This window comes from Apis cerana, linkage group LG9 (assembly GCF_029169275.1).
Source record: "Apis cerana isolate GH-2021 linkage group LG9, AcerK_1.0, whole genome shotgun sequence".
Classification (NCBI taxonomy): Eukaryota; Metazoa; Arthropoda; class Insecta; order Hymenoptera; family Apidae; genus Apis; species Apis cerana.
The window spans coordinates 5,702,501-5,722,968 of NC_083860.1; the positions used below are offsets into that span (position 1 = coordinate 5,702,501).

The 20,468-nt window shown below is 21.0% G+C and overlaps 6 protein-coding genes across 24 annotated transcripts in view; 2 read left to right on the forward strand and 4 right to left on the reverse strand.

The window, feature by feature from the left end:
• The window catches only part of LOC107993141 (la-related protein Larp4B), a 14,152-nt gene extending 9,119 nt beyond the window's left edge, over positions 1 to 5,033 (reverse strand). For 3 of the 13 annotated variants that reach the window (XR_009831095.1, XM_062079131.1, XM_062079127.1), the window contains exons 1-7: positions 4,765 to 4,882; positions 2,698 to 3,061; positions 2,027 to 2,276; positions 1,585 to 1,725; positions 1,000 to 1,224; positions 559 to 701; positions 1 to 375 (exon numbers count right to left, since the gene is read on the reverse strand). The exon at positions 1 to 375 is cut by the window's left edge and continues 462 nt beyond it. Coding sequence is in view for 8 of the 13 variants with exons in the window: in XM_062079131.1 (XP_061935115.1) it covers positions 1 to 375; positions 559 to 701; positions 1,000 to 1,224; positions 1,585 to 1,725; positions 2,027 to 2,276; positions 2,698 to 3,050 (1,487 nt within the window). In the remaining 5 variants the exon portion in view is untranslated. Of the gene's footprint in view, positions 376 to 558; positions 702 to 999; positions 1,225 to 1,584; positions 1,726 to 2,026; positions 2,277 to 2,697; positions 3,062 to 4,242 lie in introns of all 13 variants that reach the window. The other 10 variants (XR_009831094.1, XM_062079126.1, XM_062079128.1 and 7 more) reach the window with 6 other exon arrangements.
• A 458-nt stretch (positions 5,034 to 5,491) lies between these two features.
• LOC107993617 (eukaryotic translation initiation factor eIF1) lies at positions 5,492 to 7,824 on the reverse strand. Its single transcript, XM_017050132.2, has 3 exons — positions 7,600 to 7,824; positions 7,226 to 7,383; positions 5,492 to 6,345 (listed from the first exon to the last, which is right to left on the reverse strand). Exons 1-3 carry the CDS (start codon positions 7,625 to 7,627, stop codon positions 6,199 to 6,201), a joined length of 333 nt encoding a protein of 110 aa, XP_016905621.1. The 5' UTR covers positions 7,628 to 7,824; the 3' UTR covers positions 5,492 to 6,198.
• A 264-nt stretch (positions 7,825 to 8,088) lies between these two features.
• LOC107994289 (ADP-ribosylation factor GTPase-activating protein 1) lies at positions 8,089 to 11,094 on the forward strand. Of its 2 annotated transcripts, none has more exons than XM_017051155.3 (8): positions 8,089 to 8,639; positions 8,706 to 8,987; positions 9,263 to 9,474; positions 9,659 to 9,773; positions 9,841 to 9,930; positions 10,154 to 10,213; positions 10,474 to 10,640; positions 10,788 to 11,094. In XM_017051155.3, exons 1-8 carry the CDS (start codon positions 8,580 to 8,582, stop codon positions 10,993 to 10,995), a joined length of 1,194 nt encoding a protein of 397 aa, XP_016906644.1. In that variant the 5' UTR covers positions 8,089 to 8,579; the 3' UTR covers positions 10,996 to 11,094. The 2 variants fall into 2 exon arrangements, with proteins under 2 accessions (XP_016906644.1, XP_016906807.1); XM_017051318.3 differs by having other exon boundaries at positions 8,266 to 8,284.
• Positions 11,095 to 11,816: 722 nt separating this feature from the next.
• On the reverse strand, positions 11,817 to 13,125 carry LOC107996061 (uncharacterized). 2 transcript variants are annotated; one of them, XM_062079134.1, is made up of 3 exons: positions 12,915 to 13,125; positions 12,248 to 12,659; positions 11,817 to 12,103 (listed from the first exon to the last, which is right to left on the reverse strand). In XM_062079134.1, the coding sequence occupies exons 2-3, from the start codon at positions 12,640 to 12,642 to the stop codon at positions 11,887 to 11,889; spliced, it is 612 nt and encodes a 203-aa protein (XP_061935118.1). In that variant the 5' UTR covers positions 12,643 to 12,659; positions 12,915 to 13,125; the 3' UTR covers positions 11,817 to 11,886. The 2 variants fall into 2 exon arrangements, with proteins under 2 accessions (XP_061935118.1, XP_016909454.1); XM_017053965.3 differs by having other exon boundaries at positions 12,248 to 13,119.
• Positions 13,126 to 13,705: 580 nt separating this feature from the next.
• On the reverse strand, positions 13,706 to 18,342 carry LOC107994216 (uncharacterized). 4 transcript variants are annotated; one of them, XM_062079119.1, is made up of 7 exons: positions 17,495 to 17,715; positions 17,138 to 17,352; positions 16,786 to 16,998; positions 16,352 to 16,560; positions 15,919 to 16,253; positions 14,537 to 15,826; positions 13,706 to 14,383 (listed from the first exon to the last, which is right to left on the reverse strand). In XM_062079119.1, exons 2-7 carry the CDS (start codon positions 17,267 to 17,269, stop codon positions 14,184 to 14,186), a joined length of 2,379 nt encoding a protein of 792 aa, XP_061935103.1. In that variant the 5' UTR covers positions 17,270 to 17,352; positions 17,495 to 17,715; the 3' UTR covers positions 13,706 to 14,183. The 4 variants fall into 4 exon arrangements, with proteins under 4 accessions (XP_061935103.1, XP_061935105.1, XP_061935104.1 ...); XM_062079121.1 differs by lacking the exons at positions 17,138 to 17,352; positions 17,495 to 17,715 and adding an exon at positions 18,206 to 18,342; XM_062079120.1 differs by lacking the exons at positions 17,138 to 17,352; positions 17,495 to 17,715 and adding an exon at positions 17,898 to 18,035.
• LOC133666660 (V-type proton ATPase subunit F) lies at positions 18,332 to 19,774 on the forward strand. 2 transcript variants are annotated; one of them, XM_062079136.1, is made up of 5 exons: positions 18,332 to 18,473; positions 18,631 to 18,712; positions 18,866 to 18,948; positions 19,188 to 19,310; positions 19,515 to 19,774. In XM_062079136.1, exons 1-5 carry the CDS (start codon positions 18,420 to 18,422, stop codon positions 19,542 to 19,544), a joined length of 372 nt encoding a protein of 123 aa, XP_061935120.1. In that variant the 5' UTR covers positions 18,332 to 18,419; the 3' UTR covers positions 19,545 to 19,774. The 2 variants fall into 2 exon arrangements, with proteins under 2 accessions (XP_061935120.1, XP_061935119.1); XM_062079135.1 differs by having other exon boundaries at positions 19,188 to 19,774.
• Positions 19,775 to 20,468: the final 694 nt, after the last annotated feature.

Sequence of the window (20,468 nt, forward strand, 5' to 3'; positions counted from 1 at the left end):
TCTCTGATTGACGGTAAGGGGCTACTATTAGCCTTTGATAATGACTCTTGGTCTTTGGTCCTACGATGCATACGATGACGCGGAAATTGTACTCCAGAGTCTAGAGTTTGAGTGTCATTTTCTTGGGATCCTTTTGTGTGACTGCTATTATAGTGAGTCTCTCCAGTTGCTACAATTGTATGTGAGGAATGGAACTTTGTGCCAGTTTGGTAGGAAGAAGTTGGTTTCACTGTAGGCAAGCTTGAAGTAAATGTCGGAACTGTTGCTCCTAAAGATATTGGTGCCCCACTTATAGGTGGATGTGAAGTGCGTCCCATTGGCACCATGTTACCACTATCCATCAAGCCTGGTCTTTCAGATCCATTTCTTTGCTTTCTGTGTCACATGTATATGTATATAAAATAAATTTTGAAAAAATAACAATATAAAATATATTAAAATACTAAATATTATTTATTATGAATTATTTTGCTATATTTTTTTCATGAAAAAATGCAATTTTTATAATAAAAAATTAATATATATTTCTATGTTATTATAAATTAATCATATTAATACCTGTGACGAGGATTATATCTTGCATTCTGTGGTTTAAATGTATTATGTGGTGTAATACCATTCATGAAAACACCTGACATATCAAAATAAGCAGGACTTGCAGGTCCCCAAGGCATCATTCCAGGAGGATAAAATGGTTGATGCTACAAAAGATATATAAAATTGTTTAAGTTTTAAATATTTAAAAAATTCTAATACAATTTGAAATATTTGAATCTAAAAATATTTTAATAATTAATAGTAATTCTACAAAATCTAAAAAAAAATATTTAAATATTAATATCTATAAATATTAAAATTTAAACAATATTCACTAAAATGAGAATGAATTTTTCTATTTTCATTTCTTCATAAATTGTAATCACATTTTTAAAAATAATAAATTTAATTATACTATACATTTTTTTCTTGTGAAATTATAGAATAGATATTTTTACTTACATATACATGAACCTGATTGGCATATGCTGGCATAGTAGTTTGTGGCATAGTAGTGCCATTTGTATAAAGAAAACGTTGCTGACCAGCTGTATAACTATTTGGATCATAAACAGGTGGTGGTGGCGGTGTTCTATAACCATTTTTAATTCCACCCACATTAGCAACTGCTGGGATTGGTAGCCTATTCATTGGTTTAGCTTTGATTCTAGCCATTATTGGCTTTCCCTAAATTATATATAATATGTATTAATATTAATTCATAAAATCATAAAACAAAAAAAACTTATAATATATTTATAATATATTGTTTATTATTTATATTTATTTAATATATAAATAAATTACGTCACATAAAAATTATTCTAATTTAATATGAAATTAATTTAATTTATATTATATTAATTCATTTAATTAAACATACATATATTTATATACACATAAATATTTTTTATTATCATTTAAAACTATCATTTAGCAAAATATAAATATAGAATTATTAATTTAAATAATTAAATAATATGTTTCTGAAATATTTTTCAACAATTTTTACAATTAGTATTTAAAAAAATATTTATAATTAAATACCTGAAATTCCCGAACTTCTTCACGTAAAAACCTATAGGCCTTTTGAGCATCTTCATCAGATTCAAAAGTTACATACCAAGAACTGTTATGGGCAAATTCACATGAAATAAACCTTGGACATCCTTCTCCAGAGAATAAATTCTGAAATTCAAAATCATTGATATTCATAGAAAATATACAACAAATCGATTATAATAAAATAATTAATTTTTAAAGTTATAGAAATATAAATATAGAAATAGAAATATAAATATAAATACAAAATATAAATACATATTTATCAAATAAAAATATTATTATTATAATAATAATTACATTTATCTGTTTAGATTTTCTATTTCAGTATATATTTCTAATTATATAAATAAAAAATATATTGTATAAATATATAAAAAAAATAATATTTAAAAAAAATAATATTATTTATATATGTTTTTCTTACTTTTACATCTTCCAATGGTGTACTATCTGGTATTTCACGAAGAATTACAATGCATCGTTTATGATTAGGTCTTACTTTCTGACCCTCTTCATCAACTTGTACATTTGGAGATTCTCTAAGAACCTCTGTTATAAGTTTTATATCTTTTGTTAATTTTTTTACTTGATTGAAATTAGCTACTGTCCATATTGGTACATATTGATCATTATCCATTTGTGATAATAAATATGTATCATTAGCTAAGTTTTCTCTAAAAAAAAAAGAGAAAAAAAAATAAAATGAATAATCACATACCAAAGAGATATTAATTATTAAAATTAAATTTTTATGTTATATTCTTCCTAAAAATATTACTTAAAAACTTAAATTATAATAAATTTTCAAAATAAAAATATAATTTTATAATAAATATAAAATATAATTATTATAATAAAATATATATATTAAAAATCATGTGATAAATATGTTTTAACTTAGTTTTATATTGATTATAAAAAATAATAACAAATGAAAAATATTTTATAAAAATATTATTATATCTATTATATTTTATATCTAAATACAAAATTCAGAATTAATAACTATATTAAACTATAAAAAATATTGCAACAAATTAAATTAGCAATAATCAATAAAATTTTATATGATATTAAAATTAAATTAAGTTTTACCTGGAGAAATAATATTCAAGTTGTGAAGAGAGCATTTGTTTAAGTTGTTCCAATGGTATACCAGGGGCAGACAAGTCACCCATTGGAGCAGGTTGATTTGGCACATCACCTAAAGGAGCAACATCCACTGGACCATAACCTGCAGCCCCTATACCTATAGCATGTTGCAGTGGAGGTTCTAAATTACCAACACCCGCCTCCAATATCAATTCATTTCCACTTGGAACACCGTTCATGATGTTATATTCCAAATTGGATGCAGTACTTCCAAGTGCACCCCCAACAGAACCCAAAGGTTCAGGGGTGGCTGGATATACCGCCCCTGGTGGGAGCTTCCCAATGTCCCCATTCATGTACACGTACCCTATAAAAAATACAAAATACAATTAACATCAAAAATATATAACATATTATTATATGTTAAAAATCAATTAATCCCTAATTCATAATATACTTACATATTGTAACATGTAACATATAATTTAATTAGTGACTTATTTAAACTTATTTTAACTTTATTTATATATAAATAAAGAATTTTATTTTAAATATTTTAATAAATATTTAAATAATAAATTCAAAATAAAATCTCATCTAATAATCATAATTCAATATATCACAAATATATTAATAACAAAACCATATCAAATAATATTAAATAAATATTCATAATATATTTATGATATAAGAAAAATAAAATAAAAAAAAAAAAAATATATATTTTTTATAATTTTTATATTCCAATTAATATTAGATTCATATTTTATAAATAATCAAAGAAATCAATAACCTTGAAAAGTGACCTTTTGCTTTTTTACACTCCAAAAATTAATTATTATATTAAAAACATATTTATATTATCATATTATATTAAAAACATTAATATTATTTGTAATCATGTAAAATAATTATAATTCAACTTTTCTTAAACATATAACTTTCAAATAATTTTTAATAGTTTTTATAAATTCACATAAAATTTAATACTAAAATTTTAATTATTGAACTACTCTATTAGAAAAATAGTTTCAAAAATATGATTAAACATATGTAATATGCATAATACATTAGCTGATGTAATACATTTGTAGTTTCTATATATACTTGTACATACATACATCACACACACAATTGAATTCGTATATATATGACACGGCTGTATAGATGTATAAGTTCCGCACGTATGATGCGCGCGCGTGTACTTATGTTCAATAGCCATATAGTTCGTGCATGATGCGTACATGTTGCCTATATGTGCGCGCGCGCGCGCGGGCGTGTATGTGCATGCCGAAATGCATATATGTACACGAATTCAAATTATACAAATTTATTTACATGAAATCTCAACGAATCATAAAAAGAGAAATATAAAAATAGAAATTCTAGATTTTTTATATTTATGTGAAACAACTCTTTTTAAATAATTATGTTTTAATTTTATATATACAACAAGAAATAATACAAAAAAAGTTTTAAATTATAATAGAAAATAAATTGTTTCACTGACTTTGTTGAAAGATAAAATTGAATGTTGATCGTACAAACCGTGCCACATGCTAAGATTTGGTCTTGTTCAATATCAATGTGCAATCGTCAAGCATTCACACTTAAACGTCACATTGTATCCTTCTGATATAGTTCTTTGGAAAAGGTTACGGCATGAAAAGTAAAAATTTTGAAAAGGCAAGATATGCAATATGTTGGATGCGATTAGCCAAATATAGAGCGAGACGTTGGCCGGGCCAACACGTTCACGCACGCAGATATGGTGACAACCACTTGGACAGTACACTTATGCGTATCGTATATCGTTACCGAAATCACCATTCATCCCGAAACAATCCCGGATTCCATGTGCCTTTATCAATAGGTGTTCTCGGCAGCTTCGTTTACTGGCTCGTTCTTCGGGTGTAAGTACCGTGAGCGCACACGGTTGTGCGCAAAAAACGCAACCTTATTCCTCGTTCTCAAGCTATGAATAGTTAGCCATAAGCATCTGCCCTCAATCCTCTACATCATTTGGATCAATGTGAGTCGCGCCGTTTTAGAATTTTATAAAATTCTTACCGAGAAGATGAATCAACTCAACACAATTTCTCAAGGAAACTACAAAATGGCCGACACAGAAAGGCACATGCCGTAGCTCAGTGCATTATGGGTCGTAAATATGTTGCTCGACTACAGTGATATCTGGTGGTTAGATTACTATGATTTATGCCCGGTAAATTTAAATTTTTAAAAATAATCAAGTAATAGACTTGACACTTAATTGAAATTTTATATATTAATTTTTATATTAATATATTAGTAAATATGTATAAATTAAAATCGTTAATTTTAATAATTTTATTATATATTATTAATAACTAATTAAATATATATTATGCTTAACCTAAACTTAATAAATAAAAGCATTCATTGACGCATTTACATAATTACAAAAAAAAAGATTTATAAATATTTTTTCATTTATGTAATCATATTTTCTTATGTTTTCTTTATTAAAATATAAATAATAAATTATTATGATAAATAATCAAATTTATATATTATATATAGTTTTTTACAATAATTAAATCTAAAAAGAATTAAAATTAATTTTAAAAAAATGATTTTATAATCTAAATTATTTTTAAGAATTTAATAAAATTTATTATTAAATATTAACATTTAAAAATTTAAATTTTTAATATAAATTTTCAAATATTAAGATACATTTTCTATTGTACTATTTATTTAACTTAAAAATATTTTTCATTGAAGTTACATGGAAAAAAATAGGTAGAAGTCAAAATAGTGGTGAATTACCATTTATTTAATACAGCCACATTTTTATTGAAAACAATTGATTTTGTCAATACTGTTTCAAAAAAAAAAGATTGGCAATTCTCCTTCAAAATAAATCCATTACAATAAAAGATGATCCTTTCAATAAATAATACAATCAATATGGAAGTAAAGGCACAAAACTTGGAGATGATAATATAAAAACCAGGCCTGTTACCTTACTGTATAAACAAAACAAAGCATTCAGCATTACATACAATAAGCCAATCCAGTGCCTAAAATAATTCTTTTTTTAATATATATCTCTTTCTCTCCTTTCCTCTTTCTCTCTGAACACATCTATAGCGCCGAGATACATACTACCTAATAATTCCAAAAAGAAGAGCCATCCGTTGCTATGTGTATCTATTCCTTGTATAAGTATTTTCTCAAATTACTAATTAGTTATCACTACTACTTTAAAACGTGATGAGTTTAATGAATTACCTAACATAAGGCTGTAAAATATTGCTTCCTACAATCTTACAAATGTCTGATTAGAATATTGTGCCTATATCGTTACTGTTATATATTTTTTATTGAAATATATATGTGTATATAATAGGATATCTCACGATGTATCAACAAGTATTAGTGACTGATACAGATAATTTAAGATGATAAGGTGTTAATGAAGGTGGAGTGTTCTTAGATAGTGGCATGGGTGTTTGTTGGTTAAAAACCATGGACTTTGAGTTGGTCAGGTTTGGCTAGACCTGACTTTGTTAGCCACTGGCATATATTTTCTCGCTGGTCCCCCTGCAGCTGCAACACCTCTCCGTACTCCGGGTGTTCGATTACTGTCCCATTGCAGGCGAACTCCTAAAAACAACAATTTTATTTTGCCCTTTTTTTATTATATTTTTATTATTTTTATTATATTTATTATTTTGTTCTTATTTTATTTATAAATATTTATATAATAAAATAAAAAATATTTGAAATATAGAAAATAAAATCAAATTAAATTAAATTTAAATTTTCTACTTTGTACAATTGTCTCCGTTAAAATTGATAAAATTTATAATTATATTCATATTTCAAAAAAATGGATTATTTTAATTATAAATTAATATTTAAAAATTAAATTTTTCATTATATGCATGCTATTCTTAAAATAATTAAATATTATAATAAAATTAATATAAATAAAAATATTAATTTTATTCAATAAAATTATATAATACTGAATATAATACTGAATAATATAATACTGAAAAAAATTATTCATATAAATAATTTTGAATTCACTTCTATTTATTGATTTGAATCATATAATTACTTCATGAATATTATTTTTAATATATATATTAAAAATATATTATAAATATAAATTTAAAAAATTTTTTCATATGAAAATTAAACTTATATTTATTTTCTTAATAATAAATAAATAATAAATAAAAAATAAATAAAAAATAAATTAAAGTTAAATAATTATATCTATTTATGCTTTTACATCAAATATAATATTTTGTGATTAAAAATTTATTTTTAATAAATGTAATAAATATACATCTTATAAAGAAATTATATATACTATAAATATATTTATAATATAATAAAATAAAATATCATTTTTAGTTGTAATTAAATTTTAACTTTGAACATTTATTTGCATCAGTTCTATTTTTAGCATAGTATCTGACACTGACAAAAGATTTAGTTATACACAATTGCGAAGCAAATATAATTTCATTACCTTTTTACATGCTCTTACTATTTTCTTCAAGTCATATTCAGATGAAAGTCCTTGTACTGTTGTTAAGGTCTTCCGACCATTCCGTTGTTGAATCCTTATATGCACGAGACCGTCTTGGACATCATCATCTGAACCCTTGATTGCATCTGCAAAGGGGTCTGAAAAAAAACCAAATAATCCATATTATATTAAAACTTATTCATTTTTATATTTAATTGATTTTTTTCGAAAAAAAATAATTTTAGAAATAAAAATGAAAAAAAATATTAAATATTAATTGCGTACTATGATGCAAGCAAAAGACGCCATCGCCATTTTGATAAAACTATCTTGCAATATGATCAGTACTTCAAAACAGAAAATATAATATTTACCGAATGTGTTGAGATTCTGGATGGACATACGACAAACAAAATATATCCCCGGGAGATATAGAACTGCAAAGTGCAAATGCAGCTGAGAAAAATCACGGATGACGTAGGATAACAGAAGCACCACGCAAGAATACTGCTAAATCCAAAAAACCTTATGCAGAAGCTGAAGTCAACCGGAAGTAAAAGTTGCATTTGTCATGAACAGTGGGTGGGGTTGCGCATGCGCTTTTCTAATGAATAAGTTCGTTTACATGAAGCAAATACTATCTTATTTGATTGGTAGAATGAATAATGTATTTATAATGTTTATTATACAATTTCATGTATAAGTTTAATCATTTTTTCTTAGTTAATAATTTAAATTTATATTATAATTCAAAAAAAATTTGTTTATGAATTTTTATAATAAAATAAAAAATAATTATTAATTTATTATTGTTTAAATGTTATATATTTTTATATATTATATATATTTTAGAAGATAAGTGAATTTAACATGTAAATACAAATAATATATATTAATTAAAATCAAAAAAATAAAAAATTTTAAAATAATTATAATATATATATATATATTTATATATATATATATACACACATGTACATAAATATTTTTATTTCTATTTATCCATAAAAAATAAGATTGGTATTTAGCGCTCTTTAGTGGGATATTTTAGAAACATAGGTTACTTGAATTTTTAGTCATTGCGTATTGGTTCTCTTCTATCATATAAAATAAAATATTCCATGAAATGATTAGTTCCTTAAACTTTATAACATTATGTACAATTTGGTTACATATAAATAATACTTTTATTTTATTCATATGATAGAATTTGAAATTAATATATTAGAATTATTTTTGCTATTTACTTATTATCTATGAAAAATTGGAAATCAAAAGATTGATAAATATAATATGGTGGATTTTTAAAAATTAAATATTAAACTCGATTTCATTTGAGTTTTAATGAAAAAATATGGCTAGTCCACGAACTCGAAGAATTTTAAGTGAACTTAAACCAAAAGACGAAAATAATGTAATATATCTATTTTATTTTTTTTTCATAAGATTCCATTGTTAATTGTTAATTGTCTTTTTACAGAAATGTTTTGAATGTGGAACTCATAATCCTCAATGGGTTTCTGTCACATATGGCATATGGATTTGTCTTGAATGCTCAGGCAAACATAGAGGACTTGGTGTTCATTTATCATTTGTTCGATCTATTTCTATGGATAAATGGAAAGATTTAGAATTAGAAAAAATGAAAGTTGGTGGAAATAAAAATGCTCGTGAATTCTTTGAATTACAGCCTGATTGGAATGATAATATGTCAATAACACAAAAATATAATACTAAAGCAGCAGCATTATATAAAGATAAGGTAAATGTATTTCATTACTTTTAATCACAATTTTTTTATTTTTTTTTATTATGAAGTATAAAATTTTAAAATGAAATTATATTATAAAAAAAAAATATAACATTAATTATAGATTTAAACAAGTATATTTTTGAAATAACTTTCTAATTAATTTACATATTATTCAAATATAAATATTATATAATATATGAAATATTAATTAGTAATATTGTTAATAATTAGTAATAATGTTTTTAATACATTTGCAAAGAAATTTATTTTATTTAAACAATTAGATTGCAACATTAGCACGTGGAGAAAATTGGAGCCCAACTACATCTATAGCTAAAGATTTTCAATCTTCAATATATTCAGAAAATCAACAAGATTATTCTTCATATCAAAGTGATTTATCAAATTCTTATCAAAATTTTAATTTAAATAATTATAAGTCTCAAGCAGAAGCATTTTTTGCAAAAAAACAAAATGAAAATGCCAATCGTCCAGAGTAAGTTTTGATTAAATTTTTGATTACTTTTACTAATGTTTTTTAAATTTAATATAATTAATAATAAAAATAATAATGTAATTAATAATAATAAAAATATTAATATAATTAATAATAAAAAAATAAATATAATTAAATATTTTAAATAACATTTTAAATAACAATTTTATTAATATTTTTAAAGCAATATTCCACCTAATCAGGGTGGTAAATATGGAGGATTTGGTTATCAAATGAATCCACCACCTAAAAGTTCATCACAAGAATTTTTTGACAATGCAGTATCTTCCTTAGCGAGTGTAAGATAACTAATTATATTTATAAATATATATTTAGACATAAAATCTATCGTACTAAATATTTTAGGGTTGGTCAATACTTTCTTCATCAGCATCAAAAATAGCAAGCAAAGCTACAGAAAATGCCATTAGAACTGGAGAATTAGCTATACAAAAGGTATATGTATATATATGATAATATTTAATATTTTAATATAAAATATTCACATTATCATTATCTTTCATATTATCAATAGTTATTATTAAAGAAATTTTATAGTAATTATTTATTTTGCATTTAATATTTATGTTTATATATATTAGGAAATTTATATTTAGTAAAAAATTATTTTTCAGTGAGCAATTATTTTTTCTTTTTTGTTTTATTTTGTTTTGGTTAGGTACGTGATGGTACTTTTTGGGAAGAAGTTGGAACTCAAGCTAATAATATAGCTGCTAAGGTAGATAGATGTTTGCTACAAAATCATTATTAATAATGCATATAAATTATAAAAATTTAACTTGATTAATATTATAACAAATAAATCCTTATGTTATTTGATATAACTAGATTATTATTATTATTGTTGTTGTTGTTGTTGTTGTTGTTGTTGTTGTTGTTGTTATTATTATTATTATTATTATTATTATTATTATTATTATTATTATTATTATTATTATTATTATTATTATTAATTGATTATTTAAATAATTAAAACAGGTTGGAGATTTAGGAAGAAGAGGATGGGGTGATATTGGTGGAACAAATTCAATTGAACAAAATCAATATAATTCACAAGAACATTATCAAAGTTCTTCCACAATCTATCAAAATGTATCACAATATCATTCTCAAAAACCTTATTTAATGAAATCATTACAGTCCAAGTGAGTTAATAATAGTTTTATTATTGAAATTATAAAATACTAAATTATAAAATTAAATTAAAATATTATTTAATATTATAATTATTAAGAATTAAATAATTTTAATTTATTAAATAAATAAATGTGATTTCATAATTATTATTTTAGAAATGATGTATCAACTGCAAATTCTTCTAATTGTGAATGGCATTGGGATAATGATACAAAACAAAATAATGAAATAACAGATTCAAAATCCCTTCCAAGAAAATCCAGAGACAAAGAAGAAACATTAATCAATTTTGATATTGATAATCATGTATCTAATTGGAATACAAAATTGGAAGATGATGCATGGGAAATATTAAAAAATTAATTACTATTTAATAATTAACAAATTTTTATCAATGTTCAAAATTTTTAAATATCTTAATCATTTTTGAACTTGTATAAAGCAATATAATAGTAATTTTTATTTTATCTTCTTTTATTTTATCCTTTTAATGTGAAAAATATATGTAGATACATATTATAAAACTAATCATCTATAATTTATATATGCATACAAATATGTATATATTGTATGCATATATAAATTATATTGCTTTAGTAAGTATAAATAAATGTTATATGTTGCAAGTTAATGTATTTTAAATTTTACTTTACATTCTATGTATATTAAAGCAAAAGAGTATATTTTATCTTTTGTACACTTTATTTTAATTAATTTTCATTTATGCATTTATATTATTTCAAAAGTAATCTAATCTATATTTTAATTTTAATATTATATAATTTTTATAATTATATAATTTTAATATTTATATATTAATATTTAATATATATATCATTAACATTTATGTATGTAAATTATACAATTGCAAAAAATTTTTTTACAAAATATATAAAAGAATTTTAGATTATAATATGTATAATACATACAAAAAATAATTATATTAATATTATATTACTATTTATAATGTAAAATGATATTTCAATGTTTATTAATGTTAATTCTTTGAAATCAACATCTCATTTTTATTATCTTATATGATTTATAAAATAATCTTTATCACAAAATATAATTTTCCATAATTTTATTACATAAAATAAATTAAATTATTTCATTATTTGAAATTGATACTTGTGTTATGTATAAACAAAAAAATCTATTTTTATCAAAGAAATATATTAAAATTTTAAATATGTTATAATATTTATTGAATTATTATTAAACATAAATGTATAAAAAATTATAACTACAATATTACAATAAATGTCCTTTTTTCCCTGGATATACTTTTTTTATATTTCTTCTATTATAAACTTTGCCAACATATTCCCAAATATCTGTTTTACATTTTGGCCATATCTTTTGTTCTATTTTTGATATTAAAAAACATAACAAATCTCTATCTTTTGGTGATAAATCAAAATATGATGATTGTTCAAAACATGAGCGATAAAGGAAATTATATATTGATCTATAAAAATAACATAATTATTAATATTATATATTATTTTGTATTACATATATTAATTTATATTAACATATATTATTTATATTATAATTTATATTTATATAATTTATATTAATTTATATTATATACACACACATATATATATACCTGATATCATAACCTTCTAATTCAGAAGGAGATGGATGATTTTCAAATAATTGTATAAATAATAATGCTTCTGGTATGAGACTGTCCTCAGGTTGATACAATCCACATTTTAGCCATTTGTTTAATAATTCTTCTTCATACAGATTTTTTGCTATTTCAGAATATTTAGAAATTGTCGATTTAATATCTTCTAAAGATATATTTGGTAACATTTTTGATATAGCGTCAATATTTTCAGATCCATATTTTTGTAATGCTTCTAACAATATTTTTTTATCTTTAATATTCCACTTTGTATTTAATTTTAATTCATTACTGCTACTTTCTGGTTCACTATTATTATTGGTATTCTTTTCGATTTTTTGTATAGTTTTTTTTTTCTTAACAACATCCATTTTTAACTAATTTAACTCTAATAACAAAATAAAATTGTTTCATTTTCTTTTATTTTTGTTTGAATTTAAAAATTTAAAAATATTACACTAAAAAATAGTACACTATTAATGCATTATATTGACATGTAATAAACATTTGATCGTATAAGAAAAGCAGCATTTAATGTATGTTTACACACACATATATACTAATCTATTTATAAATAAGTTATTAGCAATTTAGATAATGAAAAATACACAAACAATAAAGAAAAGTGTTACTATATACATACTTATCTATTTCAAAAATTATAAAAAATAATTACAAACTCTTTAAGTCTCACGAATATATTAACACTCTGTATATTTATGTATTACTTTTATATAACAATCACGTATATAATAAATTATTATTTATTTAAAACTTATATTAAAATAATTATTCCTTTGAAAATTCTTGAAAATAAAAATCATAATTTTTAATATTTATAAACTTTTATATATATATTTAATATATATATATTTTATATATATATTTAATATATATATATTTTATATATATATATATATATATAAAAGTGACTGAAGGAATAAATTAAAGTATGATATAAATTATCATATATTAAATAATATGATTAATAATTATTCTTTTTTTAAAAATTATTGGAAACAAAAGTATATACTTTCTAATATTGTAAATTTTTAAATATTTTTGTATATACTCAAAAATATAATACAAATATCGAAACATTAAACTTAATAATAAATGTAATAAAACTTATATACGTATATGTATATATTTTTATATATTGTATAAAAAATTTTATATTATTGTATATTATTGTATATTACATTATATTGTATATTATATAAATGTAAATTTATAAGTTTTTTTGAATTTATAATTTTCTTGATATATTTCAAAATTTAAAATATATTGAGCTTTTTTTATATATATTTTAATTTAATTAATAAATAATAATTTATGAAAAAAAAACATCATTTATATTAATTAAATTTAATTAAAAAGTAATTGAATAATTTGTATATATGAAAAGAAAATATTTCAATAAATATATACATATTTTTAATATAATCACTTTATTTACAATAATCAATAATATTATTAAGTAAGTATCAATGATCATCAGTGAAATTTACGAATAAAGACTGACTTATATAATTTATTTTAAATATTTTATTAAACATGGAAAAATTTTTTTTAAATTTAATTAATTTTCGGCACTTGATTTTTTTCAAAGTTATAATCAAAGAATGAAAGAAGTCAGTCTTTTAATCAATTTAAGCTGCAAATGTACTTGTATGATATAAACTTAAATGACAATATACATAGTATATCTAAGTAATATATACATTTTTAACTAGATACCTACTATCATTTGCAATTTAAAGATATTTCTTCATCAAACATATAAATATTTCCAATTTTTATTGGAAGTAAGAACATTATATTATACATATTTCACATTAGAAGAAATAGTAACAATATTTGTCATATATCACCAATTTTTATAAGTTTTACATTTTGATATCTGAAGAGATCAAAATTTTCGTGAGCGCCCCCGTTTTCTGAGCGTTGTAATTTTACTTGTCACTGACCTGGTAGTATGTAACTTTTTTTGAATATTTGACACAGATTTTGTATTTTTTTGTAAATTTTTATGTTTTTTCAAATGTTGTACAAAAAGTAATCTAGATCTAATTATTTTCTTACATATTTGACATCTGCGAATTTGTTGTTCTATAAAAAAATATTTTTCAATTATTTTCATATTTATAATTACATAAAAATATTATTAATTTAAAATAAGAATAATTTGAGAATTATCCTATATATAGAATTATTATATATATTGAACAATTATTATAATTACATTAAGATTTAAAATCTTACCAGATTTTTTTGTACCATGCTGTAAACAATGTGCTCTTAACAAGGCTGTACTAGGAAACCATCTACCGCAATCAGAACAGCTTAATTTTTTTACTTCCCATGTATAATTTGGTCGTTGATTTCTTTTTTTTTTAATTCTTTTAATTATACTCATTTGTTTTTTTGGTTCAGCATGTTCTTTCTTTTCTTTAATTTCAGTTGATTGTTCAACTGATAATTTACTGAACCTACGTTTTTTTCTTTGAGAATGTTCTGAACGTACATGACGTGCTAATGCTACTACTACATCGAATTTTTGTTGACATATTTTACAAGCATATTGTTTTTTAATAGTATTTTCAATTGTTTCATTTTCTTGTTTTAAATTTTCATTAAATCGTATGGTATTACCTGGTGATTTTGAACAAACTCGTAAATGTGTTTCTAGAGCTCTTTGTTGTCTAAAATTTCTTGAACAATGTTGACATTGTAATAAAATTGTTTTTGAATTTGACTGTTGTGATTCATCATCGGAATCTCCAACCATAATAATTTCATTTTCTTTATCACTAGAATATTTATCTTTACTATCATCTATAGTTATTTCAACAACATCCTGTTGTGATTGCAGAATATTTTCTTCTTCATCAATATCAATTTCAATAATTTCCACTTCTTTTCGTTTAATTTTTTTCATTCTTTTTGAGTCATTATTTCTTTGATGATAACCAGGATGAGCTACAACTCTTCTGCTTCGTTTTACTCTTTTTCTAATATTATTGTCTTCTTCAGTTAAAAGAGATGCTGGTTGTATAATAATTTCCGAATCTTCACGATTTACAGAAATCAATTGTTGTTTTCGAGATCGCTTAGTTTTATACTGTATTTGTGATGATTCAGGTGATGTATATTCAATGGAACCATTTGATATATCTAAATTTGTACTACATGATATTAAATCTGTTGATGAATCTGTTAATGTCTCTAATAATTCTTGTTGGCTATCTAATAAATTTAATTTTCTTTTTGTTATATTATTAGATATTCTATTAGATCCATTAGAATTTTGATACATTGAAGTTTCATATTCAGTTCCTTTAATATCTCCAATATTATTTTGATCTCTAATGATTTTTTTATTTATTTGCTTTTTCATTGCATTTGATTTCAAATTTTGAAGAGTTTCATGAATTTCATCAAATGTTAGTTCTGAATCAGATTGATCACCTTCAAATAAAATATATTGTACAGTTGATTGTTGTATAAATTCACCATCACTTTTGTCATCATCTTGACACTCTTCAGAATTATCTATTAAATTTATATGCTTTTATAATATTTGAAAGTTTACTGTAATAAAATATAATCTTATATAAAAATAATTATAATTTTTAAATACATACCTATATTTACAGAACAATCACTCATCATTAAATATGTTACATCTGATTGCTTTTCATTTGTTGTATATATAATATTAGGAACTCGTTTTTTATGTAGATTTAAATTAGAATCTTTTATTAAAGTTGAATTTTCTTCCAATACATCTTTTCTTTTTTTAATTTTTCCATTTTCATTTGTCATGATTTTATTTTCATTATCCATTAATATATCATCTATCGATTCATTTTTAGGAAAAAATATTGGCGATTGAGTAGTTAATAAATGTTTTCTTATCTGTGTTGGTTTTTTGACAGTTCTAACTGCACCTTCACCTATTAATCTTTCAACATCCGCTCTGTAAATAAAATTATTTTATTATTTCTATTATATACAATTATTGAATTACATGTATATTATCAATGGAATACATAATGAATGAATAAATATATATACTTCATTAGAAATTGAAAATTTGTTGGAGGTTCACCAGATTCATCATAAACTGCTACAGCAAAAATTTCTTCTGAATCTTCAACTGCATACAATGCTAATTGTTGACCAGCAGCAGTTACAAATGTAGCTATTGTTTCTTCATCTCCATCTTGATCATCATTTATTACTTTAATATACATTTCAGTTTCACTTTCTTCTGATTCTGATAACTATCATATTATATTAATATATATATGTATATATAATAAAAAATATAATATTCATTTTTATAATTGTTTTTAAATTTAAGATATATAAATTATAATGTAAATTAATATAAAAACATAAAAAAATATTTTTATCATTTTGATATATTATAATCTCTTTTAATATAATTTTAAATGTTTAATAATAATAATGTATAATAATAATATTTAATCATTAATAATATTTACCAATAAATCTTCTTTATTGATGTCATTAGGAATCCATTTCCGTCTAGATGTATCTAATGTAGATAATGGTATAGAATCTTCTGCATATTTTACAGACATTGTTGTATCTATACTTTCTTCAAAATATTTAGAAGTATTTTTCTGTTTGCAAATAACTTCTTCTGAAATTTTTTGATTTATATTTTCATCTACAATTATTTCTTCACCAACAACCTATATATGATATTTTTAATTAATAAAAAAAATTAAACTAAAAATACAATTAATATAATATGAATTTTAAATATATATATATATATATATATATAATTATATATAATTATATATATATAAATATTAATTATTTTATTACTAATGTTTCCTCTGTGTGTTCATATTTAGGTAAAACCATAAATTCTGTTGCAGTTTCATTTATTGTAGATGATTTTTGAACATCTTCAGAAACCATCTTTTTATAAATATTAATATCATTCACAAATGACATTTTTTTTGTGTTACTCTATGTAGTATTCATTAATAATTATATTACTTCAGTCATGAAATATGTACATTAATAAAATATAATTCCTAAAATACAAAATTAAAAATATATGTTAAAAACTATGTATTAATTAATTAATAGAATATTATTTCATATGCATGAAAACATATAAAATATCAATACAATTATTTACTTAGGGTTATACTCATAGTAATAATTATGACTTACAAGATAAAGATTTTATTAATAGCAAATGATAATTAGATGCACACTTTTTTTTACATTTAACACAAATCGATATATATACTATGAGTTTTCATATTTAATTATATTCAATAATGAAAATATGTACACAATTTTTAATGACGTTTAAATTCCATAACATAATAACCTAAATAACATAATTAATAATGATAATTCACAACAACTATTATTGAATTTTGAGAAATATTTTTAATCACTTATTTTTATATTTTTACATATTAACATAATGAATAATGCATAAAACTCTAACACAAATTTTCGTTTTCCAATTTATATATATGTTATATATAATTAATATCAAATATATATATGAGAATTTATGTTCTAACACATATAGAAACATAACCTTATATTATGCGTTACGCACGTTTATGTACATAGAAGAACTATCTTAAATTGTTGATATATTTAGAATGATTTTTTTTAATAAATTTTAGCTTATTATAATATGTAATAATAAATATTTTAACCTAATAATTAATGTATAAAATAATTAAAAATAATCATTTCAATAAAAATTCAGCTTAATAAATGAAAAATTCGATATGTGTAAAAACGAAATCTTATATAGCACGTTTTGAAATTATCTCTTAATGCATACTATCTATATTACATCATTGCATCTTTTCTTGATCGATAATATTAAAAAGAGATAAAGAATTGATAGATATCTACCATACTATAGATAATACATCAATCTATTTCAGAATTTGCTGTTTTAAACTTAATACCCTATTCTCTGTTATTATACTGTTTCAATTGGACAAGTTTAGCACGTGATGTTTAATAGTTTATATACGTAGGTGTGACTCGTCAGCTGACATATCAAGAATTAATAAATTAATAATTCTTTTTTTAAATTTGCTGTTACTTTTGACTTTTTATAATAATGGCTCTTCATTCCGCGGGGAAAGGTAAACTTCTTGCTGTGATAGGAGATGAGGTGATTGAATTATAAATTACGTATTAATATATATTAATATATATATAAATAATATAATAATTATTAATATATATAATTAATATATATATATATATATATATATATATAAATATAAATTTATCTTATTTAAAATATATTTATAAAAGTTTCATTTTAGGATACTTGTGTAGGATTTCTCTTGGGAGGAGTTGGCGAGATTAATAAACATCGTCAACCTAATTTTATGGTTGTAGATAAAAGTAAGTCAAATTTCTTTTGCAAGAAAAAGTTTTTTAAAAAATTGAATTATATTGATAATCGATAATATTTAATGAATAATTCATTGATATTATGATTTAAAAATTATGTAAAATATTATGTAAAATTATCATATATTTATTTATATTTTACAGATACAGCTGTAAGTGATATAGAAGATACATTTAAACGTTTTATTAAACGAGATGATATTGATATTATACTTATCAATCAAAATGTAAGTATTTATATTAATAAAATTATTTATATATATATAATTTATTATTTTTATTTATATTCTTAAAAAAAATTTATTGTTTTTATTTTTAATAGTATATGTTAATAGTAAAAAATGAAATATGATTTTTTCAAAATATAAAATTTATGAATTAAAATTTAATAATCAATTATATAATGATGTAATTAAATAATAACAATTAACATGATTATATTAATATGTTTATAAAAATATTTGAGGTTGCCGAAATGATCCGTCATGTAATTGATAGCCACACACAACCTATACCATCAGTATTAGAAATTCCAAGTAAAGATCATCCATATGATGCTACTAAAGATTCTATTTTAAGGCGTGCTAAGGTAAAATATATTATTTATAATTATATATTTGCAAAATAGATGATGGTAATTGCATTATTCTCCAAGAAACATTATAGTGTTTTTATTTATATTATGAGTAATATGCTAAAAATCATATATATTTATTTCTTATATTGTTTTATAATTAAAGAATATTAATTAATTAAATATTAATTAAATATTATGTATAATTTTACTTTACAGGGAATGTTTAATCCTGAAGATATACATTAATTTAAAAATATAAAAAACAAAAATTTATGTTAGATATAAATTTAATTGTTAATCTTTTTATGTAATACAACTTATGTAGAAAAAAATATCAAAATGTATCCCATTATGTTACATTTAAAAAACTTACCAATTTTCAATTTATAAAATATAAATATATAAATCTTGAGCTATAATGTTATATGATTATGTTATTTAATTTAATATTAAATAAAAGAAGCTTATTATATTAATATATTTTATATATAAAATTTGATTGAATATATATATATATATTAATAGTATATGTTAATAGTAAAAAAATATAATTCATTCCAATAAAAATAATTCTTTTATTAGCATATGCAATGAAAAATTGAAAATTATATCATTTATTAATAAATTTAATATTATATAATATAATTTATATATTTTATGTATTTCTATATATAAATAGATAAAAGTAAATAATATAGATTATGAAAAATACATTTGAATATATATTACGTTATTTAATAAATAGAAATTTTATTATTCTATTATTTTTGATTTGATTTTAATTAATAGAAAATGATTTTAGAATTTACTTATATATAATTTGCTTTATAAATTATTATATTACAAATTATATTACAATTTTAGAAAAATTTTGTTAAAATTTTTTTTATACATTGATTATCCGCATTATAGAAATTATTATACATTACAAATATGAAATCATATTCTATTCTTATTACTTTATATATTTTTGTATAGAATTTCAATACATATCTTCATTTTATTATAATATATATATTATATATATATTAATAATATATTTAATAATTAATTTATTAAAAATAATTATATTAGTATTATTATTCTTAATATTATTAATTAACAATATCAATTTCAACAAAATTATTCAAATTTTTTAATGAAATAATGATCATTTATTTTTATTTTAAT

What these genes read in the sequence shown, in the direction of transcription:
- LOC107993617 (XM_017050132.2), bottom strand. Translation starts at nt 7,627, where the DNA reads ATGTCCATCCAGAATCTCAACACATTCG. An exon ending in CCAGAATCTCAACACATTCG is followed by an intron (nt 7,384 to 7,599) that starts GTAAATATTATA and finishes GTTTTTTTTCAG; the next exon opens with ACCCCTTTGCAGATGCAATC. An exon ending in TAGTAAGAGCATGTAAAAAG is followed by an intron (nt 6,346 to 7,225) that starts GTAATGAAATTA and finishes TGTTGTTTTTAG; the next exon opens with GAGTTCGCCTGCAATGGGAC.
- LOC107994289 (XM_017051155.3), top strand. Translation starts at nt 8,580, where the DNA reads ATGGCTAGTCCACGAACTCGAAGAATTTTAAGTGAACTTAAACCAAAA. An exon ending in GAGAATTAGCTATACAAAAG is followed by an intron (nt 9,931 to 10,153) that starts GTATATGTATAT and finishes TGTTTTGGTTAG; the next exon opens with GTACGTGATGGTACTTTTTG. An exon ending in CTAATAATATAGCTGCTAAG is followed by an intron (nt 10,214 to 10,473) that starts GTAGATAGATGT and finishes TAATTAAAACAG; the next exon opens with GTTGGAGATTTAGGAAGAAG.
- LOC107996061 (XM_062079134.1), bottom strand. Translation starts at nt 12,642, where the DNA reads ATGGATGTTGTTAAGAAAAAAAAAACTATACAAAAAATCGAAAAGAAT. An exon ending in TTAGAAGGTTATGATATCAG is followed by an intron (nt 12,104 to 12,247) that starts GTATATATATAT and finishes TTATTTTTATAG; the next exon opens with ATCAATATATAATTTCCTTT.
- LOC107994216 (XM_062079119.1), bottom strand. Translation starts at nt 17,269, where the DNA reads ATGTCATTTGTGAATGATATTAATATTTATAAAAAGATGGTTTCTGAA. An exon ending in TCAATAAAGAAGATTTATTG is followed by an intron (nt 16,561 to 16,785) that starts GTAAATATTATT and finishes ATAATATGATAG; the next exon opens with TTATCAGAATCAGAAGAAAG. An exon ending in TGATTGTTCTGTAAATATAG is followed by an intron (nt 15,827 to 15,918) that starts GTATGTATTTAA and finishes TAAATTTAATAG; the next exon opens with ATAATTCTGAAGAGTGTCAA.
- LOC133666660 (XM_062079135.1), top strand. Translation starts at nt 18,420, where the DNA reads ATGGCTCTTCATTCCGCGGGGAAAGGTAAACTTCTTGCTGTGATAGGA. An exon ending in TTTTATGGTTGTAGATAAAA is followed by an intron (nt 18,713 to 18,865) that starts GTAAGTCAAATT and finishes TATATTTTACAG; the next exon opens with ATACAGCTGTAAGTGATATA. An exon ending in TTATACTTATCAATCAAAAT is followed by an intron (nt 18,949 to 19,187) that starts GTAAGTATTTAT and finishes AAAATATTTGAG; the next exon opens with GTTGCCGAAATGATCCGTCA.